Source organism: Erythranthe guttata, chromosome 12 (assembly GCF_056151865.1).
Source record: "Erythranthe guttata isolate IM_541 chromosome 12, IM_541, whole genome shotgun sequence".
NCBI classification, from domain to species: Eukaryota; Viridiplantae; Streptophyta; class Magnoliopsida; order Lamiales; family Phrymaceae; genus Erythranthe; species Erythranthe guttata.
In genome coordinates, this window is record NC_142544.1 from 8,418,584 (window position 1) to 8,435,468 (window position 16,885).

General features: G+C 34.0%; 2 protein-coding genes across 2 annotated transcripts; both read right to left on the reverse strand.

Moving 5' to 3' along the window:
• Window positions 1-230: 230 nt before the first annotated feature.
• Window positions 231-2,199, reverse strand: LOC105965820 (sugar transport protein 1). The gene is made up of 3 exons (XM_012990372.2): window positions 2,013-2,199; window positions 1,575-1,897; window positions 231-1,474 (listed from the first exon to the last, which is right to left on the reverse strand). The coding sequence occupies exons 1-3, from the start codon at window positions 2,143-2,145 to the stop codon at window positions 368-370; spliced, it is 1,563 nt and encodes a 520-aa protein (XP_012845826.2). The 5' UTR covers window positions 2,146-2,199; the 3' UTR covers window positions 231-367.
• Window positions 2,200-12,943: 10,744 nt separating this feature from the next.
• Window positions 12,944-14,912, reverse strand: LOC148766386 (sugar transport protein 1-like). Its single transcript, XM_088826990.1, has 3 exons — window positions 14,728-14,912; window positions 14,288-14,610; window positions 12,944-14,187 (listed from the first exon to the last, which is right to left on the reverse strand). The coding sequence occupies exons 1-3, from the start codon at window positions 14,858-14,860 to the stop codon at window positions 13,081-13,083; spliced, it is 1,563 nt and encodes a 520-aa protein (XP_088683116.1). The 5' UTR covers window positions 14,861-14,912; the 3' UTR covers window positions 12,944-13,080.
• Window positions 14,913-16,885: the final 1,973 nt, after the last annotated feature.

The following is a 16,885-nucleotide window of genomic DNA, read 5'->3' on the forward strand; positions in this document are numbered from 1 at the left end:
CTGATTCCGAGGCATTCCGAAATTTGGAACCCATTTTTTACTTCCGAAAAAAATTGGAAATTTTCCGAAAAAGCTATTTCCGATCCATTCCGTCCGATTTTCACCCCTACTTATTGGTGAAAGAGATATATCACCTAGAATAATAAACATGCTTGGTTGGGGACTTTTGCATAAAACCCCAAAAAACAAAACATGAAAAAATGTCATATATTGAAGAATAAAAATATATATATATATATTGAGAAACGATAATATGTTTCGTTCCTCCTCCAACTAATTAAACTATCTACGTCTAAATATTTATATACAAAAGCAGGAATTAGCAATAATAGAAAAATAAAACGCAAGAGTACGTTCCCTAGATATATCAAACTCGGTCTCTCAATTTGCTCATGGCGATGGCCTTATTGACAGGGTCATTTGGCTCATTCATAAACCTCTTCCAGAACCAATGGCTCCTCCAGACCTGCGTCATCTCCTCGATCGGAATATTCTTTGTCTCCGGCATGAAGAAATAGCAGAACAATGTCATCACCGCCACGAAGAATGCAAAGAATATGAATAGACCGTACTTCATTGAGCAGAGCATTGTGAGGAAGCATTGCCCGACTATGAATGTGAAGGCCATGTTGACGGCCACCGTTATGCTCTGTGCAGCCGACCTGACCTCGAGAGGGAATATCTCGCTCGGGTACAGCCACCCCAGCGGTCCCCACGACCACGCGAACCCCATTACGTACACGCATATGCACACGACCACCACAGCGGCGAACCAAAAGGGTATATCCGTCACGTTTCCCGACACCCCGAATCTCCACCCGATTAGCCCCGCTATGAGTGACTGGAAAATGAACATTTGCACGCCGCCTTCGAGGAAGAGGCTCCTCCTCCCCCACCGATCGGATCCATAGATTGACACTCCGGTGGCAAACATGTTGACAACGCCGGTGATCACTGACGAGATAAGTGAGGCGTCCGAACCGAAACCGAGGCTCTGGAAGAGCACTGGAGCGTAGAACATGATGACGTTGATTCCGGTGAACTGCTGGAAGAAAGGGATGAGAATGGACATGGCAAGTTGGGGTCTGTAGCACTTTGTTCCAAAAAGATTCCTCCACGGACTCTCCACGAGGTCTGCTTCGTTCTTGGCCGCCAGCATGTCGTTGAATTCGGCGTCCACGTCATCAACGCCACGTATGCGCTTCAGAAGGGCTTTGGCTTCAATCTCCCTCCCTCTTTGGACCATGGAGTTGGGTGTGTCGGAGAGGAAGAAGGAAGCGATGAGGATTATCACGGCGGGGACTCCGGCAAGGCCCAAGCTCAGGCGCCACCCCCAGCCGCCGCTAATCTTGGCCGTCCCGAAGTTGATCAAATTGGCGCATAGTATCCCAATTGTGATCATCAACTGGAAACAAATGTTGAACCTTCCACGGTAGTTGTACGGAGACATCTCGGAAAGATACAAAGGCACCGACTGCACACGTTAATTTAAGAAATTAATTGGGTTTAGTAAATTAAATATCATGCATAACCATATTTAAAAACAGAGAAAAATAAATAAAAAAATAAAATACCTGATTAGCAAAGCCAATGCCGATGCCAAGTAGAATACGGCCCAAGATGAGCATGGATAGATGGACAGCACCGGCGTTGAGGGCGGCGCCGAACAAGAAGATAAATCCGGCCATCATCATGGATATACGACGGCCGAATTTCTTGGTGACCTCCCCCGCGGCTAAGGAGGCGAAGAGGGCAGCCAAGTACAAGGAGGATGTGAACAATTGGAGTGTAGGGCTGTTAAACTTGCAGTACTGGTTGGTCGACGTGATCGATTGTTGCCTCTCGTAAACGTCGGGGAAGAACTTTTCCAAGAAAGGCGCCATAGAAGTCACCCCACCTAATAATTCAAGAAAGACAGATTGGTGTCAAAATAATTCATAAGAATATATCATATATATATAGATAGATAGTAATTCATAAGGATTATAAGTAGGAGGTATATATATACGTACCAGATATACCAAGATCGTAGCCAAAAATCAAACCACCGGCGGCTCCGGCCAAAACAGTTAGGAGAACATAGGGTGTGAGTTTGCCGGGGTACGAAGGTGGAGGACTTCTTCCGTCAAACGAAACACCACCCATTGAAACTAATTAAAACTAGATCAAGAGAGAGAGAAAAGAGGGGCGATATATGTATACGATATATCAAATTAATTAAATTATGCTATGAGAATAACTGGGCAGTTGTATATATAGGGAGAGAGTAGTTGTATTTAGTTTAGGATAGGAGTCTCTCTTGCATGCATGCGCTTAATATATTATACTAATTAAAATATATTTTTAGTTATCCTATTATAAATCCATTAGTAATACTCTTTATGGATTGGATTTAGGATAGGAGTCTTGAGGTGTTTGAAGTTTGAACAACCATGCATAAACACAAAGATATATTATATGTCTTCTGCGGTAGAATTGCATAGCAGCCATGAGTCTATTTTAAATACTAATCTTAATTTAAATTAATCATTATGAATTAATTAAACCATATTACTAATTCATCTATATTTTAGTTCTTGTTAAAATATGTTTACGTTTTTCAAAATAATACGAATAGGCGCGGGTCATACAACAGCCGGTTCTAGCAAAACACACAACAGTTATCGATTTGAATGAACTAAACTTGTGGGTCACCGCCAATGATATTACTGTCTTGCCTTGCAGGCCAAGACAATATTATTAATGAAAATAATATTTTTCTTAAAAAGTCAATGCCGAAGACCGGCGGTTAACAGCATCTGACTCGCCGGGAAAAAAAATTCTGAAAAAAAAAATATTTTCAAAATAAAAAATAAAAAAATAAGTTGACGCCCGAACACAGACGGTGTCCAGCCGTTGCGCGGTCAAAATTGGTTGATTGGTAAAATTGAGTGTAAATCATGAAATTGGAGTTGAATTATGGTTTCAAATAGTTGCGGATAATTTTGGTATATATAAAAGAGTTTTCCTTATTTGCAAGTCATGGACATATTTGTCATTTACCCTTTAAATAAATGACAAATAAACCCATAACACATGTATTTCTAGTGTTTTTATCTTACAAAAAAACCCACTACTTACAAGTTTATTAAAAATCAAGGCAAGGGTATTTTTTCGGATATAATGGCCCCTGTTATAAATTGGAAATTAAAAAGCCCTACGCTCGCTTTTCATGCTTTTTGCGCGATTCTTCTCTCTTCTCTCCCAAATTCTTCTATATACCTGTGCATCTGGGAACTGAGCTACATCTACCTGTTTCACATCGGATCTCGCCGTTTTATACGGCCGTCCTCTCCAACTTTCACCATCAATCATATTATGGATGGTATTTTAGACAAAAGACAATGGGTATGGGTTTATTTGCAAGACTATTTTTTGTGTGGACCTATGGGCATTTAAGTCCCTTGTCATGGGCCTCTTTGCCATTCGCCCAAAAATCTAATAATATATAGGAGATAAAAATCTAAAATAATATTTAGGAGATACAAATCTAAAATAATATTTAGGAGATACAAATCTAATAAAAACAAATTACAAATATGCCATTAGGGTTTTTTTAAGTTGCCCTAACTTTTCTTTCTTTTATATACACTAGTAATTGTACCCGTGCGATGCACGGGACAACAAATTGCATTGTTTTGATGTTGTAAGAATATAAACAAACGTTTGATGTATCGTATGATCAAAATTCTATTATACTGGAACATTATTAAGTATACTACACACACAAAAAAAAGGACATAACTTTAATGTTGAATAATTTTCCAAATGAATTGAATCAGCTAATACCAGTAGATCGAAAATTTGAACCAGGAAAAAAATCATCAATTATATCTTCCATGTTGAGCTTAAAAGTAATTAGATTTAATAACTAAGTTAACATAATCAAAACTAAACTATCGACAACATACCATCGTAAAAGGCCATCTATACATCTTGCATCGGAACTAAGCCCTTCTCCACTGCCTCATTTTAAGGCTGTTTTGCCACTGGAATTAACAATTGGAAAATTAAGAAACAAAAATAAATATAAACAATAAATTAAATATTGCATACAAACAATAAGTCTTGAAAGTCGACTTCCAATAGCTTGTGGCTCCGCCCATTTTTGGTTAATTTTCTCAAATCATCCCTTTCAATAACATGTCCAATAACATATAAAATAAAATAATTGTTATACATAAAATTTGAAAACATTGGTATAAATTAACAAAACACATAATTTAACAAAATGAAATTACCTATAAGCTAGCCATGATGGAAAAATATGTAAACTAATTACCACACATGCAATAGGATGAAGAAGAAGATAAGAAACAAAATCTAAAGTCATGTTACCAAAAGAAGAAGCCTTATGTAGGGAAGAAATTAAAATTCAAATGTTGCAGACATTCTGTAAAACGATGTCACAAAATCTGCTAGGGATGAAAATCAGATTTATTTACCATTTTTTGTAAAAATCGAAAATCAGATTATTATAAATAATATCTAGGAGAATTTGATGAAAATCGATAATAATATTTAAAATAATATTTCGGAGATAAAAATTTGATAAAAAAATCAAAAAATAATATTCAGGAGATAAAAATCGAAAATAAAATTTAAAATAACAGTTAGAAGATAAAAATTTGATAAAAAATCGAAAATAATATTTCAAATAATGTTAATGAGATAAAAGTTGATAAAATATTAATTAGAATAATATTTAGGAGATAAAATATTATTAAAATCAAAATTATTATTTAAAATAATATTTAGGAGATAAAAATTTGATAAAAATCGAAAATAATATTTAGGAGAAAATAATCTGATAAAAAATGAAAATAATATTTAGGAGATAAAAAACTAATAAAAACATGATAAAACTCGAAAAAAATATTTAAAATATTATTTAGGAGATATAAATTTGATAAAATCCGAAAATAATATTTAGGAGATAAAAATCTGCTAAAAGTTGAAAATTATATTTAAAATTATAGTTAGGACTTAGGAGATATAAATTTGATAAAATTAAAAAAAAAATATTATTTATAATAATATTTAGGAGATAAAATTTTGATAAAAATAAAAAATAATATTTAAAATAATATTTAGGGGATACAAATATGACAAAATTCGAAAATAATATTTAAAATAATATTAAGGGGATAAAAATTGAAAGAAAATTACAAATATGACTTTATTGTTTCTTAGTTTTGCCCTAGCGTTTCTTTCTTTTATATATAAGATGAACAAAAATTGAACCACTATATGAACTATGAACAAAAAAAATTGTGTAGAAGGAGCCGTCGGATGATAATACTCGGATAATTAAAATCAAAAATCAGATCTATGTACCTTTTTTTCCAACGACAATGTCACTGTTAATATCAAACTACTGTACGAACTATGAACAAAAACAATTGCGTAGAAGCAGCCGTCGGATGATAATAATCGATGATAATAAATAACATAAACTAAAACATTCTAAAGAGAGAACAAATTGCAAAATAGCTAACATTTTATGAAGCCACAAATATTTTGTTGAAACGCAAAGAGATAAAAATGGATGGAGAAGTTGAGAGGTGGGATATATAAGAACAGAAAACACAAACGTGTTGAAGTGGAAGAGAGAAGTTGAAAGTGTTGAGAGTCTTAGCCGAAGTCTTTGGGAAGTTGGGGGAATCCATCTTTGTAAATAAATTAGGCATGTTTTCTTTTAAGGGGTTATTTTGGAGACCCCCCTCATATTGAAAATATATATAATTAACTACCATATTGTTTACACCCTAGTGCAAACCCCATTCATTTGGATAATAATTTGACATACCCCTTAGCAGATTTGAAGTAGCCCGAACACCCTTTTAAATTAGTTTTAAACCCTAGCCAAACTCATATCGGTCTATATCTTCCTCTCTCAACTCCCAGATCAAAATCCCGCCCCCAAGGTCTCTAACCGGCAATGTTGCTTCCCAGAGTCATAACTCTCGCTCCGGTCGTCGAAATTTGATGGTTTAACTACAATTAAATTCCTCTCGTCGAGCTCTTTCTTTTGGTGGTTATTTCCTTTAGTTTGGAGCTTTGGATATGTTTATGCAATTCTTTTTCAGTCGATGCGTATTTCGACGACGGTGGGTCTTGCCGGAGGTGTAATTTGTGTTCCGCCAGTCGAAATTTGACGGGTTACCCACCGCTGGGTTCCTCTCGTCGAGATATATATTTTGATGGCAATTTCGTTCATTTTTATATTTTCATATTTATTTCTATAATTGTTTTCATTTGTCACTTCGGAACCTTGGGTGGTTAGCGGCGGCTAGGGTTTTGGTAGGTCGGCGCTCGGGGCGAAGAGCCATTGGCGGTTTGGTCTACAATTCAAAGCATTTTGCCGCTATGGCCTCTCTCTCTTTCTCTATCTCTCAATTTGTTGATTTTTGAGTGTTTTGATGTTTCTTCATTTTTTGTTGATTTGCACTAAAATAAGTTTTTTGTTTCGATTTTGCAATTGCAGCTTAATGAAAGCCATTGATCCTCTCCTTGAAGGTGTTAAATTTTTTTATTGAAGTTACATCTATTTCAAGTTACAGTATTCAACAGATTGTATACATGACTGTACATTACTATATATTATTATACATTACTAGTTACATATAGTAACATGTAGTTACATATGCATATATTTGTGTATTTTCGATTTGTATTTTATTGGTTTTGAGGTGATTTATAACATAAATGTTAAAATTTGTAAATTTTTGTTCTTGAGGTTTATGAATTTCTTTTGTCTAATCCAGTATTCGTGTGTATATATAACTGGTCGACTAAAAATATTGGGTAAAAAAAAAAGAACATACGAATTACTATAGTTTACTACAGTTACGTATAGTTATTTTTCAGTTCAGTAAACATATTGATTTAAAAAAAAAATATTGAAAAAAAATAAAAAATAAAAAAAAGAAAAAAATTAAAAAATAAAATATATAAATTAAACAAACAGGTTTAAAAAAAAGGAAAAAAAAAAGAAAAAAGAAAAGAAAAATAGTAATAAATAAATCACTGAAAATGCTAAATGCAGGTATGAAATACTGAATGCAGTTTGACCGAAAATTGAATATTATGGTTGTATAGTACCTTCGCCTCTCCAGTGGGGTATGTCAAATGATGATTTTGGCTTGAGTTTATCTCTAGTTTATTTGGTACCCACGGGTGAATATAAAATAAGCCCTTCTTTTAATTGGTTGTGCATTAGAGATGTTTATAACTGAAAATTAGGAGTGATTGGGTTAGAAATAGGACATGGTAGCCGAGTAGATAAAAATCTAAAATAATATTTAGGGGATAAAAATCTAAAATAATATTTAGGAGATAAAAAAACTAATAAAAAATTAGGGTCAATGGCAAATATGACCATGACAAGGACATTTTAATCAAAAAAAGGACATCTAACTTTTTTATCTTCCAAATAATTGCAGTTCATTCAAACTTATTTTGCAAATAAGCAAAACCCTTTTATATATACCAAAATTACCCTCAATTCCTCAAAACCCGAATTCAACTCCAATTACATGATTTACACTCCAATTTAGCACAATTTCACTAACTAACCAATTTTGACCCTTATTCCGATTTTGACCAGCCACCGACGGAGACCGCAGGTCAGCCGCTGTTGACTTTTTCTTTTTCTTTTTTCAATTTTTTTTTTCTGAATTTTTTTTTTCTGGCAGGTCAACCGCCTGCCTCCGACGTTGACTTTTTTTTAGTTATTTATTTATTTTTTTTGAAATCTTTATTTTTTTCAAATTTTTTCTTTCGGCAAGTCAACCGCTGTTGACTTTTTTTTTTTTTTTAAATTTTGTTTTTCTTAAAAAAATTATTTTAATTAATTACTGTCTTGACTGCTAAATTACTGTCTTCAACAGTAATTTAACTGTCGATCACAATAATTTAACGATCTGAGTCATTAATATTACTGTCTCACGTGTTGACGTTTTGTTTTTTTTTTTTTTTATTTTTTTTTTTTTTAATTTTATTGTTTCTTAAAAAAAATATTTTAATTAATATTACTGTCTTGACTTCTAAGTTATTGTCTAAAACAGTAATTTAACTATCAGAGGCAGTAATTTTACTGTATTAATTAATTTAATCGTCTTGACCTGCAATTTTGCCTTATTCGACCATAGTATTACTGTTTCCGTCTGTAATATTACCGTAGCATGCAATAATATTACTCTTTGGGGCAGTAATATTAGTAATATTACTGTTGGGACAGTAACATTAGTAATATATTGTTTTGGTATCCAATATTACTATTTCAGACAATAATTTTGTTGTTAACACAATAATTTAGAAAGAAAAAAAAAATTAAGGTCGGAGATTGGCGGTCAACGACGGTTGACCGGACGGAAAATTCTTTCAGAAAAAAATAGTTTTAAAAAAAAGCCAAAAAAAAAAACGACGTTGGAGAACCGCCAGGTCAACGCGGGAATCTTGCTGGAAAAAAAAATTCAGGGTCAAAAAAAGAATTTTTTTTTTCAAAAAAATATTAAAATGGGGGTTAATGAGATATGTTTGTTCAAATCTAGGGTCAATGTGTAATTTGAGGAAGTTAGAGTATAATGGATGAAATTGATAGAAATGGGTATGGTTTTATTTGTAAGATTGTTTTTTTGTGTGGACCTATGTGCATTTAGTTCCTCTCATGTTGAATCAACGGCTCCTTCGACCCTACACCCGGTGATAAATACCGGGCGGGTCTTCTGCTGCCACGTGTTTTTTTTTTTTTTAAAAAAACCCCTAAAGATATACGCTAGCCGGAAATATATTATATAGATACAAAAAAAAAAGGACAGGTGGCAGCAGAAGACGCACTCGATGTTTATCACTGGGTGTAGGGTCGAAAAAGTCTTGAATCAACATAATTTGAATTTAGCACAATAACTTCCAACGGCAAGTTTGTTTGGATTCAAAATGAATTGTGTACAAATGCCAAATTTTATACATATTTGGAAAAGTCACAATTAACTTAAAAAACAAGGGCATATTACAAATAAACCCATCAATGGGTACTTATTCATAAAGAGATCCAGACAAAAATCTCCTTTACGAATAAGTCCACACATGGTCCAGATTTTTATAACCCCTCATACTTTAATATGCTCCAATTTCATCCTTAACTTAATTCAACTTCAATTTGACCCCAAATTTCACAAATTATTCAATTTTGACCCAAAACTTTTTTTTTCAAATTTTTTTCCCACCGGAATCCGGCGGTGACTTTTCCACTTTTTTTTTTTTTTCTTTCTTCCGTATTCCGGCGTTGACTTTTTTAATTTTTTTTTCTTCTTTTTTTTTTCTGTAACTTTTTTTCCCCCGTTTAAATAGCAATATTGCTGTGATTGACAGTAATATTAACTATATTGATGTTAAACACAGTAAAATTAACTAAACTATAGTTTAACACAGGAATATTTCTATATTAATCTCTAGCACATCTTATATATAAAAGAAATATATTTTGACCTATAACCCTCGACCTAAACCTATGGGTACTTTTGACAATTCATATCTTAGCAGTTTTTTCATACGGTTTCTCAATAAATAAATAAAAATTGCCCTCTCATTTGTACAAAATTGAATACACGATGAATATATATAAAACATAAGCTTCCGTATTTCATGGTTACCAATAAAATGAATTACGATCATTCTTTAACCGATGCAGTAAAAACTAAACACACGATCTTTCTTTAACCTCTGCAACCACGATCTTCATGAGGGACACGATCTCATCTCAATTCTTCATTATCGTACAAATTTTATAGATTCCCTGTGAGATTCCATTGGCTTTTGACATCACTGCTTAATAGTTAATTCCCTTGTTTATCTCCATTCTCAATATTCTTGCTTATCAATAGGTTCGAACACTTCTATTTCCCTACAAATCATTTATTGCCATATCTGATTTAGATTTATGTATTCTTTTCCCTTGCTCAAAATTGCTCTGTTATTTTTTTTATTTTGGTTTTGTAGATACGTATTTTGTTTAAGTTTGCTTACAACATATAGTCTGTGTTTTGCTTTTTCGCATGTTTTTGTTGGTGGCGATAAATTAAATTATATGTGACCGTCCTCAAAGGTTTCTAGAATTCGTATGTGTTTATTTTATGGAGTTCTGTTTCCTTCATTTTTTTCTTTCCGCTGCGCTGCAGGTTAATTTTGTATTTCCCCTTTCTTCGAGCAATAACAACCGACATAGAACGAATTGCTCTTCTTCAATTTCTCTTCTCAACCGGTGCAACTTCTCTTCCCCACGTGTTCTCTCACCTTCCCAGGCACATCTCAGTTTCTCTCTACTGGCATTATTTCTCCATCATCGAATTTTTTTGTTTTTTTGTTGATTTTGATGTCCCTTCTTTTCAATAATTTATTTTCATTTTCTTTGATTTGAAGCAAGCGAGCACTAAGATTCGAGTGTTACAAGATTTGTGCTAAACAATGTATCTTTTCGTCTTATATCCTTAGAATAGCAACTTAGCGGAGAAAAAATATTTTTAGCTGTCGTATTATTGTAGCATGTAATTGTCTTATTCTTCTTCTTATAACAAACACTACAAAACCAAGTGGGCAAATTTTGTACGAGCCAGTCACAACAAAATTTAGAATAAAAAGAAAAATCAGAATATTTCAAGGATATTTTATATATTTGATGAAGTAAAATGGGATCAAATATTTATCTCTCTTCTTCTTCATAAGTAACTAGATGTAATGTTACTTTTACTTATGTGTTCAAGACACATACTTCAAATTAACGACGGTTGACCGGACGGAAATTTTTTTCAGAAAAAAAGAGTTTTAAAAAAAAGCAAAAAAAAAAACGACGTTGGAGAACCGCCAGGTCAACGCATGCAGGAATCTTGCTGGAAAAACAAATTCAGGGTCAAAAATATTTTAATATTATTCAATAATTTTTTTATTATAATTTTTATTGTCATGTATTTAAATAATTATTTTCTTCCGTTTTGCAATGGCACCCGTGCAGCGCACTGGTATTGTTATTAGTTAATATTAACACAACAAAACTCATTATTATTGTGTAATAAAGTAATATTACAATGTTGACCGTTCAACAAATGTAAACATAATAAAAAAAACCAAAAGAATTAATATTAGTGTGAGTGACAGTAATATTACTAAAGCAACAGTAATATTACCGTCAACCACAGTAATATTACAATAATAGACAGTAATATTATTACGTTACTCCGTGAATAACTCAAACAAACAAAAAATCCAAACAAAATAATAATATTGATGTGGTTGACAGCAATATTACTATAACAACAATAATATTACCGTCAACCACAGTAATATTATTGTGTTTACAGTAATATTGCAATAATAGACAGTAATATTATTACGTTACTCCGTGAATAACTCAAACAAAACAAAAATCCCCAAAAAAAATAATATTGATGTTGTTGACAGTAATATTATTGCATTTACAGTTATTTTACTATCAACGACAGTAATATAATTACGTTGACTTGTCAACAAATCAAAGAAAATAAAAAAAATAATAAAAAATAAAAAATAATAATATTACATTAATTTACTACCAACGGCAGCACAATTACATAAATGTAATGTCAACGGCAGTACAATTACATTAATTAACTATCATTGACAGTATAATTACGTTAATTTACTGTCAGTGACAGCACAATTACGGTCAACGTTTAGCGGCAGACGTGGAAAAAAAAAAAAACAAAAAAACTTAAAAAAACACTAAAAAAATTCAACGCCGGAAACCGGCGAAAAAATCCGGAAGAAAAGAAAAAATAAAAAAGTCAACGCCGGAAACCAGCGAAAAAATCCGCAATAAAAGAAAAAGTTGAAAAGTCAATGCCGGAATCCGGAGGCAAAAAAAAAAAAAAAAAATTGGAAAAAAAATTTGGGTCAAAATTGAGTAATTTCTTAAATTTGGGGTCAAATTGAGATTAAATTGAATTTTTGTGGATAGAATTGATAAATTGGGGGACAATTAAGAATTGGGTATAAATGGTTGAGGGTAATATTGGGATATACATGAATGTTTCCTTTAGTCATAATAAATATTAAAGGGATAGGCTTATTGTAGGGGTGAAAATTGGAATGAAATTTCCGAATTCCGCCAATTCCGATCCGAAAATATCCAAATTTGGAACCGCATTTTTCATTCCGATTTCCGAAGTTCCGATTTCCGATTCTTCCGAATTTAATTGGAACGGAATTGGAATGATATTTAAAATTTTCGGAAATTCCGATTTCCAATATGATTTTAGTTCCGAATATTTTAATGGTTTTTCGAAATATATAATGTAGTTTTATGATATATTTTGTAATTCCATAATAGAACTTATGTTATATTTTATATGGAAAATATAAATAACGAAGGATCAAGTAAATTAAAACATTATATTTAAAAATTAATTGGTATAAGAAACTTTGTGTTGCATTTTTACTTATAAGAAAATCTATGTTTCAAATTTTCAATTTGTTGTTCCTACATGTATTTTTATTATTGCGTTTTCTCGAATTCTCTTTTGGATTTTCTTGCAAAATTTCAAAAAAGATAGAAAAATATTGTGAAAACTAATGTAATTTCCGAATTTGGAGCATAAATTATAAATTAATGTAATTTCCGAAATTTCCGAAATTCCGCTGATTCCGAGGCATTCCGAAATTTGGAACCCATTTTTTACTTCCGAAAAAAATTGGAAATTTTCCGAAAAAGCTATTTCCGATCCATTCCGTCCGATTTTCACCCCTACTTATTGGTGAAAGAGATATATCACCTAGAATAATAAACATGCTTGGTTGGGGACTTTTGCATAAAACCCCAAAAAACAAAACATGAAAAAATGTCATATATTGAAGAATAAAAATATATATATATATATATTGAGAAACGATAATATGTTTCGTTCCTCCTCCAACTAATTAAACTATCTACGTCTAAATATTTATATACAAAAGCAGGAATTAGCAATAATAGAAAAATAAAACGCAAGAGTACGTTCCCTAGATATATCAAACTCGGTCTCTCAATTTGCTCATGGCGATGGCCTTATTGACAGGGTCATTTGGCTCATTCATAAACCTCTTCCAGAACCAATGGCTCCTCCAGACCTGCGTCATCTCCTCGATCGGAATATTCTTTGTCTCCGGCATGAAGAAATAGCAGAACAATGTCATCACCGCCACGAAGAATGCAAAGAATATGAATAGACCGTACTTCATTGAGCAGAGCATTGTGAGGAAGCATTGCCCGACTATGAATGTGAAGGCCATGTTGACGGCCACCGTTATGCTCTGTGCAGCCGACCTGACCTCGAGAGGGAATATCTCGCTCGGGTACAGCCACCCCAGCGGTCCCCACGACCACGCGAACCCCATTACGTACACGCATATGCACACGACCACCACAGCGGCGAACCAAAAGGGTATATCCGTCACGTTTCCCGACACCCCGAATCTCCACCCGATTAGCCCCGCTATGAGTGACTGGAAAATGAACATTTGCACGCCGCCTTCGAGGAAGAGGCTCCTCCTCCCCCACCGATCGGATCCATAGATTGACACTCCGGTGGCAAACATGTTGACAACGCCGGTGATCACTGACGAGATAAGTGAGGCGTCCGAACCGAAACCGAGGCTCTGGAAGAGCACTGGAGCGTAGAACATGATGACGTTGATTCCGGTGAACTGCTGGAAGAAAGGGATGAGAATGGACATGGCAAGTTGGGGTCTGTAGCACTTTGTTCCAAAAAGATTCCTCCACGGACTCTCCACGAGGTCTGCTTCGTTCTTGGCCGCCAGCATGTCGTTGAATTCGGCGTCCACGTCATCAACGCCACGTATGCGCTTCAGAAGGGCTTTGGCTTCAATCTCCCTCCCTCTTTGGACCATGGAGTTGGGTGTGTCGGAGAGGAAGAAGGAAGCGATGAGGATTATCACGGCGGGGACTCCGGCAAGGCCCAAGCTCAGGCGCCACCCCCAGCCGCCGCTAATCTTGGCCGTCCCGAAGTTGATCAAATTGGCGCATAGTATCCCAATTGTGATCATCAACTGGAAACAAATGTTGAACCTTCCACGGTAGTTGTACGGAGACATCTCGGAAAGATACAAAGGCACCGACTGCACACGTTAATTCAAGAAATTAATTGGGTTTAGTAAATTAAATATCATGCATAACCATATTTAAAAACAGAGAAAAATAAATAAAAAAATAAAATACCTGATTAGCAAAGCCAATGCCGATGCCAAGTAGAATACGGCCCAAGATGAGCATGGATAGATGGACAGCACCGGCGTTGAGGGCGGCGCCGAACAAGAAGATAAATCCGGCCATCATCATGGATATACGACGGCCGAATTTCTTGGTGACCTCCCCCGCGGCTAAGGAGGCGAAGAGGGCAGCCAAGTACAAGGAGGATGTGAACAATTGGAGTGTAGGGCTGTTAAACTTGCAGTACTGGTTGGTCGACGTGATCGATTGTTGCCTCTCGTAAACGTCGGGGAAGAACTTTTCCAAGAAAGGCGCCATAGAAGTCACCCCACCTAATAATTCAAGAAAGACAGATTGGTGTCAAAATAATTCATAAGAATATATCATATATATATATAGATAGATAGTAATTCATAAGGATTATAAGTAGGAGGTATATATATACGTACCAGATATACCAAGATCGTAGCCAAAAATCAAACCACCGGCGGCTCCGGCCAAAACAGTTAGGAGAACATAGGGTGTGAGTTTGCCGGGGTACGAAGGTGGAGGACTTCTTCCGTCAAACGAAACACCACCCATTGAAACTAATTAAAACTAGATCAAGAGAGAGAGAAAAGAGGGGCGATATATGTATACGATATATCAAATTAATTAAATTATGCTATGAGAATAACTGGGCAGTTGTATATATAGGGAGAGAGTAGTTGTATTTAGTTTAGGATAGGAGTCTCTCTTGCATGCATGCGCTTAATATATTATACTAATTAAAATATATTTTTAGTTATCCTATTATAAATCCATTAGTAATACTCTTTATGGATTGGATTTAGGATAGGAGTCTTGAGGTGTTTGAAGTTTGAACAACCATGCATAAACACAAAGATATATTATATGTCTTCTGCGGTAGAATTGCATAGCAGCCATGAGTCTATTTTAAATACTAATCTTAATTTAAATTAATCATTATGAATTAATTAAACCATATTACTAATTCATCTATATTTTAGTTCTTGTTAAAATATGTTTACGTTTTTCAAAATAATACGAATAGGCGCGGGTCATACAACAGCCGGTTCTAGCAAAACACACAACAGTTATCGATTTGAATGAACTAAACTTGTGGGTCACCGCCAATGATATTACTGTCTTGCCTTGCAGGCCAAGACAATATTATTAATGAAAATAATATTTTTCTTAAAAAGTCAATGCCGAAGACCGGCGGTTAACAGCAGCTGACTCGCGGGAAAAAAAATTCAGAAAAAAAAAATATTTTCAAAATAAAAAATAAAAAAATAAGTTGACGCCCGAACACAGACGGTGTCCAGCCGTGGCGGTCAAAATTGGTTGATTGGTAAAATTTAGTGTAAATCATGAAATTGGAGTTGAATTATGGTTTCAAATAGTTGCGGATAATTTTGTTATATATAAAAGAGTTTTCCTTATTTGCAAGTCATGGACATATTTGTCATTTACCCTTTAAATAAATGACAAATAAACCCATAACACATGTATTTCTAGTGTTTTTATCTTACAAAAAAACCCACTACTTACAAGTTTATTAAAAATCAAGGCATGGGTATTTTTTCGGATATAATGGCCCCTGTTATAAATTGGAAATTAAAAAGCCCTACGCTCGCTTTTCATGCTTTTTGCGCGATTCTTCTCTCTTCTCTCCCAAATTCTAAAGAGTGAACAAATTGCAAAATAGCTAACATTTTATGAAGCCACAAATATTTTGTTGAAACGCAAAGAGATAAAAATGGATGGAGAAGTTGAGAGGTTGGATATATAAGAACAGAAAACACAAAGGTGTTGAAATGGAAGAGAGAAGTTGAAAGTAGGGCTGGGACTTTGGGATCGGGATTCGGGATCCCGTCCCGTCCCGAATGGAATTTTACTATTTGGGACTAAAACTTCGGGAATTCGGGATTATGGGATTCGGGATCGGGATTAGAAACAAATACGGGATCGGGATCGGGAATTGGTTCAATCCCGATTGGGATATTTTAATCCCGAATTAGGAATTAAGAAAAAAAAAAACTAATAAAACCACACACACACACACACACACACACACACACACACACACACACACATATATATATATATATATATATATATATATATATATATATATATATATATATATATATATATATATATATATATATATATATATATATATATATATATATATATATATATGAGAAATACAATATAATATATCGTTGCAACTTATTTTTAAAATTTTTAAATTTTATTTGTTCCAAGTTTTGTGGTAAAACTAAATAGTGCAAGAACAATAGTATGTATATAATATATTCAAATTGGTTTAGTGTATAAAATAATACTAATGGAAAAAAAACAATATTTCTTAGTGTTTTAGGCAAAATATGGGATTCCCGATCCCAATCCCGAATTCCCGAAATATTTAGGGATACCGATATTATCGGGATTTAATAGTATGGGACGGGATTGGGATTTAAAATTTCTATCCCGAATCCCGAAATCCCAATCCCGAAAATCCCGAATTCCCGAAATCCCGTCCCGAACTCACCCCTAGTTGAAAGTGTTGAGAGTCTTAGCCGAAGTCTTTGGGAAGTT